At 47.0% G+C, this 17,001-nt stretch overlaps 1 protein-coding gene across 7 annotated transcripts in view; it reads right to left on the bottom strand.

The window, feature by feature from the left end:
- The window catches only part of ank3b (ankyrin 3b), an 85,580-nt gene extending 80,271 nt beyond the window's left edge, over positions 1-5,309 (bottom strand). For 5 of the 7 annotated variants that reach the window (XM_077000597.1, XM_077000598.1, XM_077000599.1 and 2 more), the window contains exon 1: positions 5,040-5,309. In XM_077000597.1, coding sequence (XP_076856712.1) covers positions 5,040-5,156 — 117 coding nt within the window. In that variant the 5' untranslated portion in view covers positions 5,157-5,309. The remainder of the gene's footprint in view (positions 1-5,039) is intronic. The other 2 variants (XM_077000602.1, XM_077000603.1) reach the window with 2 other exon arrangements.
- Between the last annotated feature and the right edge of the window lie 11,692 nt (positions 5,310-17,001).

Here is a 17,001-nt window from a genome sequence, read left to right as displayed (position 1 = left end):
TTTAGGAGGAAAAAATTTTTTCATTCTAGTATTTGCTAGATTAGGGGTCCCTTATAATATATAAATAATAAAATTTGCCCCCCCACCCTCCTGCCCCCAGATTTTGGTTTGTTGCCTCAGGGCAACAAGACGCTATGAGGGTACTAAAACGCCAAGGTTTTCTGTAATTTTCATATAAGTGTAATGAGGTACAAAGAAGTATTAATCACATTAGAAGTTTTATTTCACAAATTCCACAAATGGTTTATCAATCTGTGGGTTAGAAATTAGCTGCAATGTGTGTTTGTGTTTCTGAATGTTTGTTCCTGTGGGGTACAGATTGAATCAATGTTTCCCTTTTTTGGAAAGCACAAAGCACTGCTGTACCCAAGAACTACTCCAGTTCTTTAGTAGTGAGGTTAAGGGTTTGTTGGTATCACACTGAATGGCATATACAGGGGTTGGACAATTCAACTGAAACACCTTTCATTTTAGTGTGGAAGGTTTTATGGCTAAATTGGACCAGCCTGGTGGTCAACCTTCATTAATTGCACATTGCACCAGTAAGAGCAGTGAAGGTTCAATTAGCAGGGTAAGAGCACAGTTTTGCTCAAAATATTGCAATGCATGGGCATCCAGTGGTTCAAACATTGTATCCTGAAGACGGTGCCATGTATCAGGATGACAATGCACCAATACACACAGCAAGACTGGTGAAAGATTGGTTTGATGAACATGAAAGTGAAGTTGAACATCTCCCATGGCCTGCACAGTCACCAAATCTAAATATTGTTGAGCCACTTTGGGGTGTTTTGGAGGAGAGTCAGGAAACCTTTTCCTCCACCAGCATCATGTAGTTACCTGGCCACTAGAAGAATGGATTAAAGTCCCTTTGACCACTGTACAGGACGTGTATATGTAATTCCTAAGATGAATTGGCGCTGTATTGGCTGCAAAAGGAAGCCCTACACCATACTAATAGATTATTGTGGTCTAAAACCAGGTGTTTCAGTTTCATTGTCCAACCCCTGTAAATTTGACTGCTCTATAATAACTTCCAGAATGCCTTCAGAAAAAATATCTGGAAGTGTTGATATAGGGACACAATATTGTCTGATTTTGGAAGGCTGGCCTGCAAATTAGTGATGTTGGGACTGTGGTGTGTTCTCCACCAAGGTATGTTTGAAACACCTTCCTCTGATACATCATTATCATCTTCATTTTCATCTGTTTTCAAAAGAAACCATAAAGCATAAAATTACAATAGGTCATATACAACTGTCATAGCCCGCTGATGCGCGCACACACACACACACACACACACACACACACACACACACACACACACACACACACACACACACACACACACACATTCATACACACACACACACACATTACATACAGTATGTTCAGTATGACTGGACCATCATCATCCAAATTTTCCCCGTCACTGTCCTCAATCTCACTGTCCTCACTGTCCTAAGGTTTGACCCTAACTGATGGATCATGTTCCTTACACCCATAACATGTTCTTGCATCCTTTTCCTGTGAGTAATGGTTGATAGGACAGCAAAAACAATGTTATATAAATAACTGTGAGTCCCTGCACATCTCCATCCATGAACATGTCATTGTACAAACTAAAGTGGTCTAACTGCGCAATGTTGCCCTGAGGCAACGAATGAAAAACCTAAATTTTAGAATATAGATAAAGAGAAAAAGTGTCTTTACTCAATCAAATATGCTTTTTCACATATTCCTGCACATCACAGATATTTTTTAATACAAATTTAAAACATTTAAACATGTGAAAAAGTGATATTGATCTTACCTTTTGCTAGCAGTGTGTCCAAGCATGCTATGCTCCAAAAAAGGAGTGCTCCACCCCCAGGTGAAAGACACACCCACACCCAGACCAATTTTTATTGGTGCCAGACTTATCAGCTGATTTAAAATGTGATGTTTTACCAAAAAAAATTTAAAGAGGCAGTGTGGGGGGAGAAATAGTGGTTTGTTGCCTGAGGGCAACACCATGCCATAGAGGGTTAACATGTACTTCGCTGTACGAGTTGTGAGTGTTTTTATGTTTTAGAAGGATAATGAATGTTTATTTTGCCAGGACTACATACTAAATAACGGCACATGCTCGCACAGTCAAAGCACTGGCAAAATCTCAAAGCAGGAGACTTCTACGAGCTGGAGCAATAAACCTCTACATCAAAATGTCAGCTGTAACACAAACGCAACATTTGATTTATGATCATGGTACAGCTCAATATGGAGTTTACAGTGAAGGACAGCCGATTAAAGATTGTGTTTCTCGCGCCCTCGACGAAGTATATGGATGAAAACAAGGCGTCTTTCGCCGCTAATGAAATGAGGGAGCAGTAACAACGCGACTGAAGGAAAGCTGAAAGCCTCCGGAGTCAAACGTATGTTAACATGCACACAGAGACATATTCCAGCACACAGAGACATATTTCAGTACACAGAGACATATTCCAGCACACAGCTTCGAGATGTTTTTTTTTTATTATTTGGCCAAGAAAAAGAGAACGCAGGGCTGCCAAGAGACAAGAATAGCAGACTGGAGTATGGATTTCTTCCCCCTTGTGTACGACACACACACACACACACACACTCCTTGACATCAAGAAGTGGATGCCGGGCTGGATGACGTGTGTGCAGAGCCAGCATCCGCGCTGAAGGCTGTCAGGGTCCAGGCGAGGCGAGGCGAGCGCTTCCCGCGGCTGGCGTTAGCGTCGCTGTGGTCGAGCGAGTGCCGTTCCTCAGCACCTTTTGACCTTCGTCAACCACAAACATCGAGCTTCAGTTCAGCGACTGGACTACAAACATGAAATTGTGCCAAGGTGCATTCATGCCCCGTGCTACTCTGGTCATAAACAGTCGATACGCATCATCAAATTCTCGTGGCTTAAAAGTCCTAAAAATACGACCGTAAGATAATTACAGCAAAACTGAGATGTTACAAGTATCTTTGTATAAAATGGAATGGATTATATGATGGTAGGCAGTCTGTCGGACGAGCTAATTAACAGGGGTTTTCCATCAGTCCTATAGATCATCTACAAAGATCTACACATTAGAGCAATCGAAACCAGGACATTAGCTCTCCTTGGCCGTGGTTATACTTGGCAAATCCAAAACACAGCATTGTATTACAGGCCCAGTGAGGGCATGCACTGTGGAAGATGGGAGTCGCGTTTTGTTTTTACTCTTGTTTTCATGGATTGAGATGTTTGACCTTGACCACTGAGCTGCTAGTGTCCTAGCACCTGTGCACGGGAACCTGATGCAACGTGCATGGATACACACACACCCCTATGTAACAACACCCCTATGTACCCTGTGGTTAAGAACAGAACGTGAGCTCTGTACGTGGGCCAGACCAGAGCCCACATCATACCCATCCAAATGAGTTCAAAACAGCAACAACAAATCAGACGACCCCCTTCAGCAGAGCTTCACCACAGCTGCCCGTGCTCCCCATTCTACTGCCCACGGGGCCCATGGGGGTCCTGGCTGGTTGGAGGCTCTAGATTAGCCTATAATTCACGTCAAGTGGATTTTATTGTCATTTGAACCATATACGGAGTGTGACGGTACACGGTGAAATGCAACAACGTTCCTGCATGACCAGCGTGCTAACTGTTGCTGGATGCAGCGTACAACCCCAAAACACTGCATCAGCCACAACGCAGATGCCGCGCAGACACCGTGCAGACACCGTGCATACGCCGATGGCCCTGAGGTTTCTCAGAGCACGTCACCCCTACACAACGTAGCAGTAAACACAGCATAGCAGTAAACACACTCTCGGTCTGGGAAGGTGCATGATTAAACAACACCCTCCTAAAACACACAGAAGGAAGAACGAGTCTCTGGAACTCAGAGCCTCTCAAAAGAGCCAAAGCAACAGACATCTCCCTCCATTTATGCCAGCGCACCAGGGTATCAATAAAAGGATTCCCATAAGAACACACACACATACACTCATTCTCTTACACACACACACACACACACACACACACACACACACACACACACACACACACACACACACACACACACACACACACGTCCTGATCATTGGGAGCTGAAGGGTGAGGGTGATGTATTACCAAACGCTTGTATTATTCCCAAGCAGACAGCTGCTGGTGTTGGGGTTTGGGAGGACACTGTGTCCTGTGAGGCAGATCAGCAGACAGGTAGGGGTTGTGGCGGAGGACAGATGGGGGGGGGTGTAGGGGGAAGAGCGGCTTTCAGAAAGCCCCGGGGAGCACGCCCGGCCAGCTCCCCCGAGGCCGGCACATTCAAAGACTCCCAGACTGATTACACAAGTCATGCAGCAACATGGAGGTTCTATCTCTGTGGACACACACACCCGCGCATACCCACACCCAAACACACACACACACACCCGCGCATACCCACACCCAAACACACACACACTGTAGAACTACAGGTAAAATAATACTAGCAATGAAGATGAACAAATACGAATAAATGTGATCAAAGCTACAAAGAGCTGCTTTAACCCTCATGCACGATGTCCCTGAAGGACATTTTGCTCAGAAATAAAGTAGCAGTGACCAGGAAGCAAAGACCAATCACGTCCTTCTTTTTATCACAGCCAGGCAGAGCTAGGTAAAACAATACCTTATAAACCAAATTCTAGAAGATTCCACAAAAGCCCTGAAGAAATGTTGGCACACAGGCGCCTCTGTATTGTATACAGTCGGCATGCTCCTTCAGACACACGCTACTCCTATAAATAAGTGTGTCCTGCCTGAGGAGGCTGCAGTCTCCCTCACTGCAGTGCCACTGGCCGCCTGAAGAACAGGTGACACTTCCCCCGCTCTCATCCCTCTACAGAACCAGACCATCGCGCCCAAACAAAAGGGAGCATCTGCCCAGACTGGAGCTTTGACCCAGCTGCCGCACGTGAGCTGGAGTCCAGGATGACCAGGGCGAACACAAAGGAATGTGTCTGAAATATGACCCCCCCCCCCCCAAAACCACCCACACATGGCTACCTTTCTCTTCTCTTCCCGTGGCCTCTTCCTTGCCTTCTTCTTCTTCTCTTTCTCGTCCTCAGCGGCAGTGAGCTCCTGGTCTGCCTTCTTCTTCAGCTGGGACGCGGCGTGTGCCATGGTTCAGGAGGGAGGGTATCCTTTTAAAAAGTGCAGCGGCAGCGGTGGCTCCCGGAAAACCGAAGGAGCGGCAAAATCGTGGAACGGAGGAGATCCCTCTGGAGGCAAGCGTGACAGAGGGGTGAAGGTCTCCCTCTCTGTCTGTCTCTCTCACACACGCACACACACGCGCGCACTGGGATGAATGCGCGTGACTTCTCCGCAGCGTGCTGGGGAGATGAGGGTGGAAGGATGCGTTCGTGTGACAGGAGAGAGAGAGAGAGAGAGAGAGAGAAAAAGAGAGCGCTGTTTACAGAATCCCCGTGCCTCTCTTGGTAGGTTGTTACCTGCTCCGGCTGGCCCTGTCTGATCCCATCCCTACGGTGGTCAACAGAGGGAGAGTGAAGGATGAAATGAAGCTGAGAGAGAGAGAGAGAGAAAGGGAGGGAGAGAGAGAGGGAGGGAGGGAGAGAGGCAGCTGGGACAGTGGGAGGCGGTATAACGCTTGTATCCTCCACCACCAGCTGGAAGTGCCTAAGTATGGGGAGGAGATGGGGTGGAGAGAGGGGGTTGGGGGTGGACTCCTGTGCAGATTAACACACACACACACACGTGCATGCAGACTGAACAATGGCTGATGGTATAAAGCAACAGAGTCATAAATGCGAGCCCTCACAGCCTGGTAGCACAGAGCAATCTGCTTTATGGGAAAACGATCACGATGCACTGGCGCATGTTTGTGTGTGTGTGTGTGTGTGTGTGTGTGTGTGTGTGTGTGTGTGTGTGTCCGCCTCCGTCACACACACGAAGGTGGACATAAGCTTTGTTCAGGTTCCTCACTGGTAGAGGGAGGAAACAGAGGTAGAAGGAGCTCCACAGCCTCCCAACAGCACACTGTCCGTTATAGCCCACGTACGCAGCCGCCACTGTGAAAGTGTGTGTGTGCATTACACAAGCTGAGCATCACATGTTCGCACCTGAGCCCATGATGGAGAACTGCAGTCCCTGAATATTAATGTGCCGATAGAGGGGCGAGCCAGTGGACCGCATTCCTTGTTCTCATTGGCCAAAGAGGGGGAGGGGGCTTGGCTGCCATTGGCTGCTTGGAAGGAGACCGTGCTACGCCAGCCATAAACACATTGTCGGGGTGAAACAAGAGGCGAAAGCAAAAGGGCGAAGAGCCAATCCTCTCCTCTCCCTCGGTCCCGGGGCCGCCTGCTGTGTTAGATGCTCTTCCTCAGTTCGTTAGGTGAGTGCCATGTTCTGTAAGTCGTTGTGTAGGGGTGACGTGAACAGATGGATGTGCTCAGTCGGTTTTCTCCCCAGTTGCAACAAATTGCGCACTACCTCATTCTGCACACAGCATTTCATATGGTAACACACAAAAAAGGGGATGATAATAATAATGGGCACACATCAGGTAAACAAACAAATAAATAAACCACACCCCCTTAGATCATTATGATCTACTGTATGCAGAAAGGCAACTGGTATGCTAAAGCATTATAACCGCTTATTTACCCAGAGCAGGACCAGTGAGCAGGCCAGCTCTATGTTAAAGGTGAAGGTAAGCAAATAACAGTGCCGGACAACACCGTGTCTTTGTTAAAGCGTCTTCATCTACATACACCAAAGTAACTAATAATGAGGAGGCCCAGATCCCATTATGGAAATGAGCTCCCACTAACTGGTCCCCATTTGCTTCAGTCACTTTGAGGCTCGTTAAGTGCCATGGGTAATGTAGTCCTTTAAGGGCATTACAGCAGTGAGCAGGTGTGATGTAGCACTAGGGCAGGATCAGATAGCCTGACTTCAGCTAGTTCTCTGAACCAGAGACACTTGAAGAGTAGACCTGGCCTCACCTTACACTTCCATAAGGACTGGCCTTCTATAAAGTAAAACAAATATTAAAATCAGTTTCCAGATAAATGAAGTTTAAAACCACATGGCAAAAGTCACCTCAACTCTTTAAGACCTGACAAAAAAAATCCGCAAACAGAAAGCACATGAGAACCTGTTCTGTAAACACATCGGCTAAAAGAGAAGACACGAACCACCTCGCGAGCCCAACTCAGGTTGTGGAAATGAAACCTGGAATGCAAAGACTGTCCTGAGATGTCATGAACCCCCCCAAGCCTCTAGCCCAGCTGCACCATGACATGAGTATATTACATTACGTTAGAGGCAGGGATGACATGAGGACCTCACAAGCTGTACAGAGAAATTCTCATTGGCAAGCCCTTTGAATCAGAACAGAAAGAAAAGATGTCCAGCATAAACCCTCGATGAAGCCAAAAGAATAAGAAATAGGAAGAGACAGCACACATAAAGCTTTCAGTACTTTCAGGACTCTACTGTGGAGGCTGGAGCACTTTTAGTCTTACACTACAACAAATACCTCAGCGCAATGGTGCATGTTTAGACGGACTGTGTGACCTCAGTTCTTACTGTTAAGGACTTTTAGACATGATGAAGAAATGTGACATTCCTCATCACTAGTGTACTATACTAGTACTAGTACTATACAGTACTGACACCACCTCATATTAACACATAACACTTTTATTTTGTCCATTAGAAAAAGCCCTATATAATACCTATTATGGAGCAAGGTAAGATTTTTAAAGGTGTTATAAAAATGGCCTATATAATGACTATAAAATATTTTATGTTAACTGATGCATATAAAAATGTAAATATGCATGTTTACACAGGACTGAGATCCCCAGTGCTGAAAACCCTAGTACTGATGTCCCCAGTACTGAAATCCAGTCCCTTTTTTTGTAAAATCTAGCAAAATCCACCTTGACACTGCACCATCAAGGAGGTCCACAGCGTGGTCTCCTCTACTGCACCCAGATCTTCAGGACCAGGCCTGCTCTCTGCTCAGCTCCACTCCGAGAAGAGGAGGAGGTGTGTCAGAGCAGACACAGTCAGTACAGCTGAGGGGACAGTTGTCTTATGCACAGACACAATACACTTGGACGTATACACTTGTATATTGTGTATTTATTACTCTAGCTTAATAACACAAGAATTTCACCTTACCCTCAACTCCTCAGTATTTAAAAGTAAAGGTCTGTTACGAATTGACCAGGCAGAGAGGGATCCAAATGCGGAAGAACACCGCTTTTATTGAAATGAGAAGCTGGTACAGAAACAGGCAGGGGAATCACGAGTACTAGGATAAGTAACAGCGTGTTCTTGGCGTGGTCAGGACGGTCCAGGGTCATACCGGGGGAGCAGAAGTCAGGAGGTACTGAGGGATCAGGCAGGAGACAAGGTCGGGGACGTAAGCGAGGGTCAGAACACAGGAAAGCAGACAGGTAATAGAACGGCTTGGTATGCGGCATGAGTCGGCAATACTTCGCGACTGAGACGTGCTGGGGAAGGTGTATAAGTGTGACTGAAAAGGGGGCGTGGTAATGAGGGGCAGGTGAGGCTGGTTAGGGAAGATCAGGTGGCATTCCTTACAGTACCCCCCCTCAAAGGAGCGGCACCTGACGCTCCACGACGTGCCGGGGGGCGACCGCGACGCCGGGGGGCAGGAAAGTTGGGGTGCGTTGCATGGAAATCAGCGATCATAGTGGGGCAGAGAACATCCCTCGCTGGAATCCAGGCCCGTTCCTCGGGCCCATATCCTTCCCAATCCACCAGATATTGGAGACCACCTCGCCGGCGTCGGGACTCCAAGAGCTCTCGGACGATGTACGCCGGACGACCGTCGATCTCCAGAGGGTCAGGAGGTTTAGCAGACACTGGGGGTACGGTGAACGGGCTGTAGTGAACCGGCTTCAGGAGAGAGACGTGGAAGACAGGGTTAATACGGTAATGTGATGGTAAAAGGAGTTTATAGGTAACTGCATTAACTCTGCTGAGGACTTTGAATGGACCAATATATCGTGGACTAAGTTTTTTGCTCCGTTGCTTTAGGTTGAGATTCTGTGCCGACAGCCATACTCTTTGTCCTGGGTGGTAAATCAACGCTGGGAGACGACGACGGTTCGCGTTGAGCCTGCGTGTATGTAGAGCGCGTCGCAAATGTACATGTGCTAGTTCCCAGGTGCGGGCACTGTGTTTAAACCACTCGTCTAGGGCTGGGACATCAGCTGGTGTTTTGTCCCACGGGAAAAACGCAGGTTGGTAACCATATACACATTGAAAGGGCGTGAGTTTGGTAGCGGTGTGTACAATAGAATTCCGAGCATACTCTGCCCACGGGAGGTATTTGTGCCAGTCGTGCTGAGAAACGCAATATTGTCGGAGAAACCTCCCTAACTCCTGATTGTAACGCTCAACCTCTCCGTTAGACTGGGGGTGGTAGCCTGACGTCAGGCTGACAGTAATACCAAGAAGTTTGCAGAATTGTTTCCAAACCCGAGATGTAAACTGCGTCCCCCTATCGGAGACGATTTCTTCGGGCAAGCCGTAAATCCGGAATACGTACTGGAAGAGGTCAAGAGCTGTCTCCATGGCAGTGGGTAGCTTGGGGCGAGGAATGAGACGGCACATTTTCGAGAACCGATCCACTATTACTGTAACAACAGTATTCCCTCCAGATGTGGGCAAATCCGTGACGAAGTCGATCGCGAGGTGCGTCCATGGCCGAAGAGGAACAGGTAAGGGAAGGAGCTCTCCTGCTGGTAGCGTCCGGGGAGTACGTGACTGGGCACAAACGGAACATGCTAGAACATAATCACGAATATCGTCCTCCCAGGATGGCCACCAGTAACGTTGCGAAACGAGATGTCGTGTGCGTGTAATACCGGGGTGGCCTGTACCCGCTGTGTCGTGTGCAAGCTGTAGGATACGCCCCCGAAGGGATACGGGTACGTATTGTTTCCCCTCCGGGCATTCTACCGGACTGGGATCGTTGAGCAAAGCCTCGTCCAATTCTTTTTGTACGTCCCATCGGATAGCCGCGAGGAAGCAGGACTCCGGCAGAATATGTCCAGGTTCGTGGGTTGCTTCGTCCTTTTCGTGGATCCGTGATAGGGCATCGGCTTTGATGTTCTTTGACCCGGGTCTGTAAGAGACAGTGAAACGAAACCGGGAGAAAAACAGTGCCCATCTGGCTTGTCGCGGGTTCAGGCGTCTGGCTGACTTCAGGTATTCGAGGTTCTTGTGATCGGTATATACAATGAATGGGTGCTCCGCTCCCTCCAACCAATGACGCCACTGCTCGAGCGCAAGTTTGATGGCCAGGAGTTCCCGATCTCCGACGTCATAGTTCATTTCAGCGGTTGTCAGTTTTTTGGAGAAGTAGGCACAGGGATACAGTTTCGGCGGGTTTCCCTGCCTCTGAGAAAGAACAGCGCCCACTCCCACCTCCGAAGCGTCGACCTCTACGATGAACTGGAGTTGGGGGTCAGGAAGGTGTAGTACGGGGGCCGACGTGAATGCTTTCTTAAGGAGTGAGAACGCTCGTTCCTCTTCAGCGGTCCAGGCGAATTTCCGAGTCCTCCCTCCCTTTAGGAGATTAGTGAGAGGGGTAGCCAACTCACCGAAGCCTCGGATGAAACGGCGACAGAAGTTGGCGAATCCCAGGAATCGCTGCAGCTCCTTTGTGGAACGAGGGGTCGGCCAGTTCGTGACTGCTTCCACCTTCTGCGTATCCATGGAGATCTGGCCAGGGGACAGCGTACATCCCAGAAATGTCACCGAGGAGCGATGAAATTCACACTTTTCCGCCTTCACATAAAGACTATGCTCCCGAAGGCGCTGTAACACAGCAGAGACATGTTTGACGTGTTCTGAAACGGACGGGGAATAAACCAGGATATCATCAATGTAAACGAATACGAAATCATCTATCAGATCACGGAAAATGTCATCCATAAATGCTTGGAATACGGCGGGGCTATTAGTTAGTCCATATGGCATGACAAGGTACTCATAGTGCCCTCTGGCGGTAACAAAGGTAGTTTTCCACTCATCGCCCTCCCGAATACGGACCAAGTTGTAAGCGCTGCGTAAATCTAGCTTGGTGAAGATGTGCGCTCCCATCAAGCGCTCTTGCGAAGCAGTGATAAAGGGGAGAGGGTAGGCATATTTCGATGTGACTGCATTTAGGGCACGATAGTCTATACAAGGGCGTAATCCCCCATCCTTTTTCTCTACGAAGAAGAAACCAGCAGCAACCGGCGAGGTGGATGGTCGAATGAACCCCTTCTGCAGAGCCTCGGTGACGTAGGACTCCATCGCCAGATCTTCAGGGCGTGATAGAGGGTAAGGTTTCGTTTTTCGAGGTAAGGGGGCTCCAGGCAGGAGGTCGATTGCGCAATCACAGGGACGATGAGGAGGCAGACGACAGGCACTGTCCTTGTTGAAGACGTCCGCAAATGCACGATACTGAGTGGGGATGACGTCAGAGAGAGGTGTGTCTGGGCTTTCCACCGAGGATGACCGGAGTGGTAGGTGAATGCACTTGCTCAGACAACTGTCCTTCCACCGTACGAGTTCTCGTTTTTTCCAGGAGATTTCAGGGTCGTGCATGGACAGCCATGGAAACCCGAGTATGATGGGGTCTCGGGGCGTGGATATGAGGAAGAAATCTCTCATTTCACTGTGGAACAGACCTACACGTAGCTCCACGGGGCAGGTACGGAGTGTAATCACACCCTCTCCTATAGGCTGCCCATTCAGAGAATTTATTCTTAAGGGAGGATCTACAGGTACAGTGGGGAGGTGTAAGTGGTTGGCGAGGTCCTGATCTATGAAATCGCCTGCTGCTCCCGAATCCACTAAAGCAGACAGGTTTGTATCTATGCCGCCCCAAGATATTAGTACGGGTAAGCTAACTTGACTGTATCTTTTAATAGGCAGGAATGGCTGACATGTTAGTGGGGACCTGCCAAGCTGTACAAACTCGTCTGTCGTCTGAAGACTCGGATCACGTACATGGGAAGGTGGCGCACAGGACGCAATGACAGGGACGTCGGTATTACTGGAGCGGTAGGTCAATAACAATTTGTCAACGTTAATGGACGCTTGAATGAACTCAGACAAGGTGAGGGCTTCACTTCGGCAAGCGAGTTCAACCTGAATGTCATTTCGCAGACCGCGGCGGAACACTGTTTTCAAGGCCGAGTCACTCCAACCGCTTCCTGCAGCCAGCGTACGAAACTCTCTCGCATACTCGGCAGCACTACGTTGTTCCTGTTTAATCTCGTAGAGCCGGTCTCCCACATCACGTCCGTCTGCGGGATGATCGAAAACAGCCCTGAGTACTGCGGTGAACTGACTCTCCGACTGGAGGGCAGGGTCTTGGCTTTCCCACAACGCTGTACCCCAGGCACCTGCTACTCCCGTGAGGAACGAAAGGATAAAGTGGACTCTCTGTAACTCGGCCTGGAACCGGGCTGGATGATGCGTGAAGTATATGGAACATTGCATGAGGAAATTTCGACAGCGATCAGGAGATCCATCGTAGCGCTCAGGTTCTGCCGCTGGAACACTCACGGAGGTAGAAGCAGAGGTTGTGACCAGGCGGACAGCTTCCTGGAGGGCAGCGATGTTGATTCCTTGACTCCGTATGATATCCGTGAGCTGGCGGACCGTTTCGGTGAGAGTCGCGATTGTTGCTTCTGCTGGATCCATGTTGAGGCGAAGTATTTCTGTTACGAATTGACCAGGCAGAGAGGGATCCAAATGCGGAAGAACACCGCTTTTATTGAAATGAGAAGCTGGTACAGAAACAGGCAGGGGAATCACGAGTACTAGGATAAGTAACAGCGTGTTCTTGGCGTGGTCAGGACGGTCCAGGGTCATACCGGGGGAGCAGAAGTCAGGAGGTACTGAGGGATCAGGCAGGAGACAAGGTCGGGGACGTAAGCGAGGGTCAGAACACAGGAAAGCAGACAGGTAATAGAACGGCTTGGTATGCGGCATGAGTCGGCAATACTTCGCGACTGAGACGTGCTGGGGAAGGTGTATAAGTGTGACTGAAAAGGGGGCGTGGTAATGAGGGGCAGGTGAGGCTGGTTAGGGAAGATCAGGTGGCATTCCTTACAAGGTCTTGATTATTTTTGGGTATTCAAATAAAAATGTTAAACAAAAAAGTAATCATTAAGAAATAATAATAATAAGAATTTCTCTCTATATATATACACACACTACCAGTCAAAAGTTTGGACACACCTACTCTGTTTATTTTTATTACTAATAAATATTAGATTCTTTGAAGGAACTATCCTACATTTTGATGACAGCTTTGCATGCTCTCTGTGTTCTGTTATGCAGCTATGATGGTTTTCCTAGGGTGACCAGACATGTCCTCTTTTACCCGGACATGTCCTCTTTTACACGGACATGTCCTCTTTTACCCAGACATGTCCTCTTTTTGAGACTTAAAAAATGTCCGGGCGGAATTTCACAAATGTAAGGGATTTTGTTTTACTAGAGCTTACATAGAATTTCGAGAACCCTTTTGTTCACAAACTAGTCACGCCCTACTGCGTTCGGTTTGCTTGAGTGAGAAGGGGGGAGTGGAAAAGTAGGCTAAAATTTTCTGACCCCCCCTGCTGAGATGTTCTCTTTTTCACCATGTCAGATCTGGTCACCCTAGCTTCTCCATCTGTCCTGAAGACATTCTTACATATGCAGAGCACTAAGGTTCTGAAGTAACTTGCTGAGGTTACATCTAAATTTGCTTGTGTGTAGGTGTGTGTGTGTGTGTGTGTGTGTGTGTGTTCACACATAACACCTTTCCCAAACTATATTTGTCTTATAAACAAATTAAAGCATAATCCATTAGATTAAAATGCATTTTTTGCGCAACTGTTTGACTGGAAGTGTCTGTGTATATATGCAGTATACTATAGTAAAAGAAGAAATGCCTGCACAGCTGTTTAAGGAGGATTTCTGCCTGAAATGTCCCCTTTCTCTGAATAGAAGTGTGTATGTGTGCATGTGTGTGTGTGTTTACTAATGCAGACATAACCAGTCGGTTAGGTGTGCCAAGTGACAGGGAGTTCATACCACACCCACTCAACTCCAACATACACAACTCATCTGGACAATCGGCTCTGCCCCCAGTATGGCTCTATATAACTCACAGGCCTTTATATAACTCATCTGTCTTATTTCCATTATTCTGCCACCACCTGGCTAATCGCAGAAGTGACTCGGCAGTCTTCTCCACTCAGAAAGAAATCTGCTGAGATTCATTTGGAACAGAATTTCAAAAAGTAGGTCGGAATGAAAGAAGGCTCTGAGAACAGGAAGTGTCCCTTCAACATCAGGGGGTGAACGAATGCATAACCACTGGCACTGGTGTAGTGCCAGCGACAGAGGAAGAAATGGAAATGCCTTCTGAATATTTAAAACGCTGATAAATATTCAGACTTGTCAATGGGGAATGCATGACAGCTCCACCATATTTGAAGCAATATTTATCACATGCTCTTATAAGATGTCTAGAATTAGACCCTATACTCTCAGTTTACTGTATGACAATCCAAGTCTAAAACGTGTTGTAAGAAAATATTCTGCTACAGTTTTTTTTCCAGAAGGGAATGAAGACAAAAGCAGTTCTTCACCTGCGTGCTCTGGGTCCCTCTGCTGGACAAAAGGTGAAGTTGATCACAAATCCTTCCAAATCTGAGCAGCTGAGCACCACATTTTGACACAAACCTGAGACTTGATGCTATTTTAACATTATTGAAATAATCCTTATTATATAAATCCAACATAAATGACATTTACGCATTTCTGTTTTATTTTGATTAGTGAATGAAGCTTTGACACCAAACGTCTCCATACAAGCAATTTTTTAATGTAGATTATACTGTAACAAGAAGAATGTGGGGGAGGTTTATCATAAGCAGTAATGAGATATGTGAATTAAGGCTTAGATAAATCATTGGCATGCGTCTCTCTCTCTCTCACACACACACACACACTCACACACTCTCTCTCTCTCTCTCTCTCTCTCTCTCTCTCTCTCTCAGATTAACTGTAGTCTGATGTGTAATATTTCATATTTATGCTTTCATCTAGCATTTCTTATTAAAAATACATTTCAAAATCTTTCAAATATATTTAGTCAAAATGTTTAGTTATAGTTTTGCTAGTACAAAAATAATTATGTCATGACTGGATGACTTGTTTATAATGATAGTGAACCAAAGGTTGTACAAATTAAGCCAGCATTGTTTTAGCTTTTCTTCTTTCCCAAACATTAACGTTATCAGATTTGTTATTGCCTGTTCTGCAATAACAAACAACTGCTTTGTTGTTAAACCACTTAGAAATGGGATCAAAGTGCATCGTGACTCCATGACCACCAGGTGGCAGCAGTGTACCAACAGCGAGGCAGTCAACAGCTGCCTTTTCCAAACAAAAGACCATCAGAAAATAGTGTATCAGTTATATATCCACAAAAAGAGAGGAGCATGCTGTCTGAGTACGGACCACGCCCTTATACAGCAGGAACCTCCCAGTTCACACGAGGAACGTTGGAGCCACCCTCTAAGGGTGTGGTTACTGGCTGATTGATGAGGCTGTGGGGGACTGGCATGAGGAGTTTGGCCTGTCAGATCCGAATAGATCAAGATGCCCGTGGACATGAGGAGGTGCTCGTGTGGTTAGCTGAAGGCATCTCTCTGGACCTGTCTCTCTCAGGACCTGGGTCTCTTAGGACAAGCTCTCCTCCATCGCTGGACAGTGCGCCAGGAAACCTGACCTACACATTTCCCCGCCATTAATCACAGAGGAGTTACATTAATAAAGCATTACATTACTGTCACTACTCTTTAGAACAGGTTCTGGCAAGAGGTGTAACACACCAGCAATAACTCCTTCAGCAGAGCACAGCTCCATGTTTGCTTTTATCCTCTCATCTTTGAATATATTAAAAACACTATCTCAGAATGAAAGCAGGAGGCACATCTCTATCTGTAAGGAGTTTTCATAAACCACTAGTCTGTACTGCTTAGTGTTTGGAGAACTGCACTTATGGGGCAGTCCACCCACTGGTTTACTGCCGTTACTCCAGTTTGATTATCATACACTCCTGGCATTATGCAGCTTTGTAAGCATTATTACCTTGACATAAGTTTATTACCGGCGTAAAACCGCCCAGTGTCCTCACGTACTGTACATGTAAGCATCTTATCACAAGGTCTAAGGTTCAACGTGTCTCAACCATCGATTTATTTGCCATGTGCTGAATTTTTTGGCTTGGCTGCAATTACACATCCCACACTTCATGAACACGTGTCCAGTATAGCTGTTGCCTTGGTCAGACATACCAGCATCCAGCTCTGGGCGCTCCTGCATAAAAAGCTTCTTGAACTGAATTTTGGCCATACACTGCTTTCACTGTGCTGCCCATTAGAATGGATTGGGATGGATTGCATTTTTATACACTAAAAAACAAATAAAGATGTCCCCCAATCCTATTTGACCACAGAAGGTGGCTTGTCATGCTTACAAAACTGTTATTGTGTACAGGTTGGATTAATGGTTAAAGAAAAGAAAAGAAATAAAATGTCATCCGCTTGGATTTCAATAGCAGAGGGTCTGAGTAGCAGAGCATAGCAGAGGGTCTGAGTAGCTCAGACTGAGAGAGTGTTGCTGTTATGGGCTGACAGAGAGACTGGCAAAGGGTGTCTGGATGCCTCTCCAGCAAATGGGTCTGCGAGTGTGTGCGCGCGTGTGTGTGTGTGATGAAGGGGTGTGGGCAAACATGTTTGTGTGTGTGTGGATGCCTGTCTTAGTGCACCAGGCCCTGAAGTGGTGTAGTACGATGACACTGCAGTCAGATTATGTCCATGTCCACTTAATCTGTTTTAAACAGGAACAATAAGGAGAATATTATGGCTGTCAGAAGTGGACAACACTTTTAATGTCTGAGACCGAAAGC

Source organism: Brachyhypopomus gauderio, chromosome 3 (assembly GCF_052324685.1).
Source record: "Brachyhypopomus gauderio isolate BG-103 chromosome 3, BGAUD_0.2, whole genome shotgun sequence".
Classification (NCBI taxonomy): domain Eukaryota; kingdom Metazoa; phylum Chordata; class Actinopteri; order Gymnotiformes; family Hypopomidae; genus Brachyhypopomus; species Brachyhypopomus gauderio.
Note: the sequence above shows the minus strand (reverse complement) of the source record. Positions and strands in the feature narration are given on the sequence as shown.